At 39.1% G+C, this 8,786-nt stretch overlaps 1 protein-coding gene across 3 annotated transcripts in view; it reads left to right on the top strand.

Moving 5' to 3' along the window:
- Positions 1 to 8,786, top strand: part of INTS12 (integrator complex subunit 12) — a 20,798-nt gene continuing 12,012 nt past the window's right edge. The window contains exons 1-2 of one of the 3 annotated variants that reach the window (XM_014940784.1): positions 1 to 133; positions 7,092 to 7,255. In XM_014940784.1, coding sequence (XP_014796270.1) covers positions 7,100 to 7,255 — 156 coding nt within the window. In that variant the 5' untranslated portion in view covers positions 1 to 133; positions 7,092 to 7,099. The other 2 variants (XM_014940799.1, XM_014940791.1) reach the window with 2 other exon arrangements.

Below are 8,786 nucleotides of genomic sequence, written 5' to 3'. Positions count from 1 at the left end.
GCGCTCGAGCCTCGCCCCCCTCACAGAGCGGCCGGAACGGCTGCGGGCGGGACCGGGTTGCGGGGGGGAAGCGGCGTGGCGGCGGACCCGGTTCTAGGGCGGTGAGTCGTCGGTCACACCCTCCTTCTCTCCGGTAAGAGGGCGGCTGGCGGCTCTCTGTGGGGCCAGAGCGGAGGAGAGGGGATAGAGGGCAGCCCTCACGCGCGCTTAGTGGCCGTTACCCCTTCTTCCCCTCGCAGCGACCGTTACCCGCTGCGTCCCTCTGTGGAGGGCCCGAGTGGAGCTGGTGAGGTGAGGAGGCGGCCGCCGCGTTGTCCCTGTGGGCGCTGGCGTCCCTCCTGCCCGGCGTCTGGAGGGACGGGACGGTTCCTCCTGGCACACAGGCCCGCCCGGTGCCGCAGTCTTGAGGAAACCGGCTCAGGGCGGGAGGGTCCCCGCAGCCGCCCCGGCTTCTCCCTCAAGGCAGCGCGTCCGCCGGTTTCTACTCGTGGCCCTCGGGCGTGTGGGAGGCGCTGGGGCCCGGCGTTTGGCCGCGGTATGGAGGGGGCACGGTTGGCCGCGCCGCGGGGAAGTGGGGATTTTCGGGTTCCTCGGTGGCCGTAGGGGCTGGCCGTCCCGACACGGCACTGCCCGCGAACCAGGAGGGACAGAAAGGGAGGTGATGTATGTGTATGCAGGGCATACTCAGAATAGGGTATTTTTTTTGTATTAAAAGAAGGTGGCATCTCACTCTCTTCAGCATTTTAAAGAGTGGCTGTCGGATGAGAGGCCTTTTCTTCATTCTTAAAGGAAACGTCTTCAGGGAGAAGTTTGCTGCGAAATGCACTGCCAAGGATTGGGGTCGTGTAACTTTGGTGTAACTGACGCGGAAATTGACTCTTGACTGAGGTTTGGTTCTTCCACTGAAAAATCACGAGGAGGAAGATACCAAAGGAATTTCTAAACCCGATAAATTTTGGTAGACATCAAGTTAGGGAAAGGTGAAAAACAATAATGGAGATATAATCAATTTACCAGTGACAAATCAATGACCAGTGGCATCTGTTTAAACGACATCTTCAGGTCCTATTTTGCAGAATATGGAAGCTTGGTGGTAGTACAGATTAGCAAATATCAATTACGTAGGTATGATAATCTCATTTACTTCAATAAATGTGTTTTATAAAACAGATTTTTTTGTGGCAACACAAACTATTCATGAGAATGAAAATATCTGTAAAAAGGTAAGGCAGGTGTAACAGGGAAAGGCCTTGATTAAACAGGGTACTCATAACAGAGCTCCAGTGCAAAAAGGTGCAGGAGAAGTGGAGACACAGGCAACAAAGGAGGAATATAGAAGTATAGCCCAGGCAGATGGGGATGGTGTTAGGAAAGCGAAAGCTAAGCTACATTTGAAACTAGCAAGAGATGTCCAAGGTAAGGAGATGCTGTTTATCTTGAAAAGGACTTAAAAGGAAAAATATGGTGCTGGACATGTGGACAAAAATATGCTGAATTGGAGAAGTGTTTTAGTGACAACAGACACAGATAAGGGTGAGAGAGTCGATGTCGTCTTTGCCTCATACTTCACCAGTAAGGTCTCCCAGGCTCTTTGCCCCAAGGCAGGGCTCAAGGAGAGGAGGAACTAAAAGTTGTAGAAGAGGATTGTAGCAGGGATTGTTTACCTGACGATTCCATGGGCCCAGGTGGGCTGCATTCAAGGGTGCTGAGAGCTAAGCACAGAGCTATCTCTGTATCTTTGAAAGGTCATGAGATTGGGGGAAATCCCCAAAGGCTGCAGAAAGGTAAATCTTAGGTTCATTTTCAAAAAGGGTAAGGATGATCCAGAGAACAGGTGGTCAGTTTCAGTGCTTCCACCTGTGGGAAGATCATGAAGCAAGCCATTTGTAGGCATAATAAGATGGTGACTGGGGATAGCCAGCTTGGGCTCTACCAAAGATAAATCCTACCTGACCAACTGGCTTGTCCTGTATGACAAAATAACTAGATCTGAAGATGAAGAGAGAGTGTTGGATGTTGTCTGCTGTGGGCTTAGGGGGACCTAATAGAAGCCTTTATATACCTAAGAGGAGATTAATGAGAAGATAGAGCCAGACTTTCTACTTAAATGCACTGCAGAGGAAAGAGAGACAGCAAAAGTTGCAACAGGGCAGGTTCCAGCTCAAAGTAAGGAAATGAGGACAATTAAACATTGGGACAGGCCGCCCAGAAAGTTTGTCACGTTCCTGATTTGGAGGTTTTCAAGACCCAACTGGACAAAATCCTGGGCAAGCTGGTCTGAATTCAGTGTTGTCTTTGCTCGCAGGAGGTTGCACGGGGTGACCACTTGGGGTAACTTCCAAACTGAATGATTCCGTCATTCTTAAATAATGTACTGTTCATGAGGAGTAGAAAACAGCAAATGTAGGGCAATAGTGTAATCTTAGAAATTATGGATAAACAGGTTACTATGATATTGATTGAAGTATTAATTTAAAAGTACAGTATAAAATATGCTGTAGAATAGAATGTAAAATGAATGATACCAGTGCTAGTAACTCCATAGCAGAAGATTTTACCATAGTCTTCTAAAATTCTTTGGAAAAGATGTCAAATAAATGAGAACTGATTAATACAGTTGTTCCAATTAATGCAGTTGTCTGGACTACTGAAGTGCGTGAGTTCTGAAATATCCCTCATGGGAGATAACTGAGAAATTATGTTGTCGTGAATCAAGCCCTGATTAAGATACTAAAACAAAAACTGAAAATAGAAGTTCAGTTTTTCCTGCTTTTACGACTTTCCTTGATCTACTTTTAATAAGACTTTAATTAAATCTGAAAGTGAGCTGGAAAAGGCATTATTGGTAAATAAGCAAAATCTGCCACTATCACAGTTACTAAATTAATCAGGAAGAGAGAAAATCCTGAGGAACATAAGAATCCAAAGGGACAAAAAAGAAGTGAATTGATATTATAGTGGTAAGTGAAATTAATTATTGATGAACACAGTGTGGTGCATTGGAAGGAATTTTGTGCTATTGATGTTGCTGGGTTTTAAATTGACTGGTGCAGGTGTTGAAGGTAGCTGAAAAAGATATGTCAGTCAAGGTCCTTTTAATCATCAGTGTCAGTGAAAAATAAAAGTATTGCTGATATAAAGAAAGGGTTTGATAATAACATTGCAATATAAATTAAAGGTGTGCACTTTCTTGAAAAAATACCTTCAATTGTATACCTGTCTCAGAAATAATAGATACAGGAGTTCAGAAACAGGCAGATGAAAACATGACCATATCTGAAAATATAATGTAAGTAGATCCATTTAAGTGAAAGTTATGGTGAACAAGATAATACATGTGTAGGCATCCAAAATAATAGCTGGCAAATAAATGAAGAGAAAGGAGCTCTTACACCCTGGAAATCTAATAAGTCTAATAAATTGGAAGACGGTATATTATGTATAGTGCTCAATTAGGCTCGTATGTATTTAGCAGAAGACAATAGTAAGCTCAAGAAATGAGCAACTTAAAAAATTCTTAGATGTTTTAAGAATAACAACCCAGTAATTAACTTTTTCCCCCCCCCACAGGGATTTAAATCACTTAGAGTAGTACTTATTGGAAAGTTATTGTACCTTGTAGGATTTTTAATATTATCTCAGATACTTAAGAGAGTTTTGATACCTTATATTTGGTCTTGTCTATCCATCATTAAATAGTTCTTATACAGTAGTGAAGAAGTGTCAAAGAGAGAGACACCTAAGTTAAGAAAGGTACTTTTAGGATTAGGCTAACATTTTAATGCTTAGTCACAAAAGGGGAGGCTGGAGTTCCTGTCCCTGCTCCATGAGTTGCCTGCATGTTCTCTTCAGTTCCTGCTTTGTGCAAAATCACTTCTGTTCTGGGTTCAAAGATTATAACATGGGCCTCTAATCTCACAGTTGCGTTATCAAACTGCTACACATAGGCAGTGTCATACTCCCTTTCTTCCTTATTTTTTTTTCCTAAATAATATTTGCATTATTTTTTGTACAAAGATTCCATTTGGAAAGTCAAGGAATGCTTTTACACAGAGTAACCCATGGCATCGTTATTTAAACACTCTGCTATTCTTGCTCCAAGGCTGTCAGGTTGCTATATGCTGACTTCACCACCAGAGGAGCAGTTTATGAATGAAAACATGAATGAATGTAATTGGATCTTAGGTTTATAAATATCAAACCACTGTTCTGACCTGTAAACGTCTGGAAAATGCCACTACCAAAAGCAATAATTTGCCTTTTGGACCAGGCCAGTTACTGGTATTAGCCTGTTTGACAGTTGTGTTATTGTGGTCCAGTAAGGAGAGCATATTTATCAATTTTCTTAGATGATGCTATTTTTAAGACAGCTTATTGTGTTTATCTTTCCATTAAATATCCTATTGTGGTCCAGTAAGGAGAGCATATTTATAAATTTTCTTTTCTCAGATGATGCTATTTTTAAGACATCTATTGTGTTTATCTTTCCATTAAATATCGTTACCTGCTTTAACTTACAAATAGACTTTTTTTTTTTTAATTTGAAAATATATGCCTAAACTGAGCATACTGGAACTGTTTAGTAAACCCAGTTCCCTCCCTTCTTATGAGAAATTTTTGTGATATTAGTTATAACTGTAGTGGCTTATGACATTATACCCTTGAGAACAGAGAAAGAATTGCTGCGATTTCCTATGCAAACAAAAGAATAAATACAGAGAATCCTTTTGAAATTTGGGTTTTAACAGTTCTTTTACAATAGAAGTCTTTAAAAAGCTAGAGCTAGAAATAAATCTTGGAAGTGTTACCTTCAGAAAGATGAAAACAGAATTAGTATGCTTACACTTGTTCTGTAAATACTCCAGGCGTCCTCACTTGGCTGCTAATGACTGTTGAGGCTACCTGTTCCTTTTGTACACAAGTATGTATTCCTAAAAGCCTCAGAAAAGAACTTCTATCATTTTGGGGTTTTTTTAACAGGGAGCTATTCAAAAGTTCTGAAATTAACGTTTTAATTCTACTGTTTTCACTCAATAGAGGGTTTAGCAGAGTTTTAATTTAAGACTATATGGTACTCGAACTTGGAAAGCATATTTGCAGAACGAAAAAAAGGAAGAGATAACCTATCCACAGAAATCAGGAACAGCCTGAAAATTTATCAGAGGTAGATGCATGAAAAAAGAGGGCATGCGCTTTCCACGTGCATTGAATTCACTTTTTGTAAACATCAGAGAGAGACTGAATTGTCAGGATGGGGTTTGCTCTGCAGTCTCTGCTTGATCAGTGAAAAGCAGAGTAACTGGCGTGTAGTACTTACTAGCAGAAGTTCTGTGGCCACCAGAAAATGATTTGACAAGTAGCAAAGATTAAGGAAAAGAGAAGAGGCTCTTGAAGAGGATTCTTAACTCTCTGCTGGGTCCATTGATAAAAACCCTGTGAAGTCTACTGGATGTCGAACTCCTTGATGATTTTAGTCGAGCGATTCTCTGGTGTCTCGTGAAAGCTCAGCATGAGATAAAGGTTCCTGGAGACTTCTAGGCAAGTGTTGAGGGAGCAGGCTGCCACTGCTGGTGTTTTGGCCAGAGGTAAAAGTTCACTGCCTTGAATATCAAAAGGAATTCATCAGACAAAACCTTGGAAGCTCCATCTGAAAAAGCTGTCCAGGCAGTGCTTTTGAGCAGAACTGATGAAAGCCTTTTCAAGAATGTCTTCTAGATTAATGTATTAGAAGAAAAAAACACATCCTGATGTGTTTCAAATGAAATTTGAAGGGATTATTAACAATATGACTTTTCATCTGTTTTGGAAAAGAGCAGGAAACTTCCCTTCCCATGTTATTTCTTAAATTATTAATTGTTAATTACTGATTAAGTTAGAGATACTTATCTTTGTGGGGACAATTTCTGTTATAAATGCAATTCCTTAGAGTTTTTGTTAAAGAAATTAACAGAGAAGGCTCCAGAGTGCAGAATTGTCTTGCTATGAAGCAAACGTATTTTTTTCAAATTCATTCTACCCTTTCCCTCACTTTGTTCTATTTACATTGACACTATGGAATCATTGAGCTCTGGATAGTCTTCAAATTCGTTCTACCCTTTCCCTCACTTTATTCTATTTACATTGACACTATGGCATCTTTGAGCTCTGGATAGTCATTACTTGACATAAAAACCTAGGCTGTCCCAAGGAGACTTGGATATATCACAGTCTGAGTTAAAATTTTTCTCACTGTTTCAGCTATATTTAAAAACAGGCTATGTATCTTTTCAGATTTTTAATATATATAAAATTGTATACTAACTGGTGTATATCTCTTATTGCATATTACAATGAGTTGTTCTTTTCAAAGTTTCAAAAGTTAATTTTTCTATGAGTAGGAGATTTTTTTTTCTTATTCTTAAATGGACAATGAGATAGAAATCACTGAAGATTTTTAATATATATAAAATTGTATACTAACTGGTGTATATCTCTTATTGCATATTACAATGAGTTGTTCTTTTCAAAGTTTCAAAAGTTAATTTTTCTACGAGTAGGAGGTTTTTCTTTCTTATTCTTAAATGGGCAATGAAATAGAAATCACTGTCTATGCAAATAATGTTAAGGAGAAGAGTAGTAATTGCTTTTCCTGAAGTTTATACTTACTTTGCATGTTTTTCAGTATTCTGTGTATATGGAGTAACAAGAATATAGAATATTTTTTCCATTTATGCAAGTATGATGAGTTTAGTTTCTGAACATCAAATGTTCAAAATAACAAATTTGACATCATTTCAGCAGAAAAGCCAAAGTCTGAAGTTCACAATCGGTCATCTTCTAATGACAATAATTAATTCACATCATTCTTGCTGTGTTTTAATATAATTTCATTTAAAAAAAAAATTCTGTGGGTTAGTGAGCCACATGTTGTTTGAGAGATGCTTCATATGTATGAAGTTGTCATTGTTCTTCTTTTTTGTTTTAATATAATTTCATTTAAAAAAAAAAAAAAATTCTACTGTGGGTTAGTGAGCCACATGTTGTTTGAGAGATGCTTCATATGTATGAAGTTGTCATTGTTCTTCTTTTTTTTTTTTTTTCTTCCTCCGAAGACACCATTATGGCTGCTACAGTGAACTTGGAGCTTGATCCCATTTTTTTGAAGGCCCTGGGCTTCTTGCATTCAAAGAGTAAGGACTCTGCTGAGAAGCTGAAAGCACTTCTTGATGAGTCTTTGGCCAGAGGGACTGACTCAAGCTATCGTCCATCTCAAAAGGTATTGGTATTAGAAAACATGGGTCATTTTTTATGCCTTTCTAAAGCTTCTGCTATTCCTAATTCATCTTTTATAGCTGAAAAGCTAAAAGATAATCAGAAATTGAGGAAAAAGAATAAGTAATTTTGGAGTGTTCGTATTCATTGTTCTTCTTTTATGCAGCGTAATATGTTTGATTAATTAAAGCTAATGAAAAAAAAAATCACTTTATCTTGTTGATGTACCAAGACCTGTAAAAGAGATGTTCAGTACTATATTGCAAGTGTCATGACTTTGTAATAGTTCTTTTTGTATTGGTTTTGGCATTTTTGTTAGTAAGCATTTGTACGTGATATTTAAGATAAACCCAAAATTATAGATTTACCCAGTTACAATCAGAGCTGAAAGGTTTTTAAAATGCATGTTATTTTTGTCACAGATAAATATGAAACGAAACTAGCTATTTACTCACAAATCTGGATCTCTTTTCTTGAAATTCTGTTGATGAAGTCATATGAGAATGAAAATTACCATAATGGTTCAAAGCAGAAATGATTTGTGGGCTGAAACTATCACCATCCAATGGACAAACATTATTTTTCATCTACTGAAGATCGCTAAACACCTGCTAGAGAGGATATATGAATCTGAGATTAGTGTATGGAAATAACCAAGTGGGGACATCTTCATATTGCCATATGGATAATGAGCTAGTTCTCCCCTAGGATGCTTAGAAGTCAGCCTGGTGTGTTCTGATGATGGTCCATATGCTGATATATTAGTAATGTTTCATTTTTACATGGACGTGGTTCTGAATAACTAAAAGGCACCATTTGCTGCTGCCTTATACACGATGCTTGTAGTGTGCTTTCTATTCAAATTATTAACTCCAAAACCTGCAGTTCCCTCTAACACAGGTCTCAAACCCCTCAGGAGCCCTCTGTGTCAGAGCTCAAAGAAGCATTGGTTTGTAGTTTGAAGAGGAAGCAGAGAGCTTAAATACAATGATAGTACAAAGGGGCCTGGGAGGCCAATTCTAGTAACAGCTCTGCTGGTAGTCACCTGCCCTCAGGTGAGACTGAGGCTCAGGCCAGAGGAAAAAAATCTTTTGTTCCCCTCTTTTCAGTGTGTCTCCAGTATCAGCTGGACTGCAAAGCTCAAAATGGAAAAAGTACAATTCCTTTACTTGCATTCTCAGGCTGCAGGATTAATTTGTGGTTGATCATGAAATCCAAGAACAGAGTAAGGAGCACAGGATTGCTGTAGTCAGGCAGATGAGGAAATCCATTTCTGACTCTGGATGAACAGGAATTTGACAGACTTGGGGAGGGATGAAGCTCAGGGCTCAGTATCTGTCCCAGTAAACAGCAGAGAATTACTCTTTTCTTACCAAGCTTGGTGGGGTGGAAGAGGGTGGGGGCAGTACCTTGATCATGCACATTGCTGTGATTAATCACTCATTTTCAGACTTGCTTGCTTATTATCCATTGCTGACACCAGGGCATCATTAATAAGAACTATTGATTTCTGTTGACATCTAAATTTATTAATC

This window comes from Calidris pugnax, unplaced genomic scaffold (genome assembly GCF_001431845.1).
Source record: "Calidris pugnax isolate Ruff unplaced genomic scaffold, ASM143184v1 scaffold34, whole genome shotgun sequence".
Taxonomy (NCBI): Eukaryota; Metazoa; Chordata; class Aves; order Charadriiformes; family Scolopacidae; genus Calidris; species Calidris pugnax.
The sequence above is the reverse complement of the archived record's forward strand: the minus strand, read 5'-3'. Positions and strand labels throughout refer to the sequence as shown.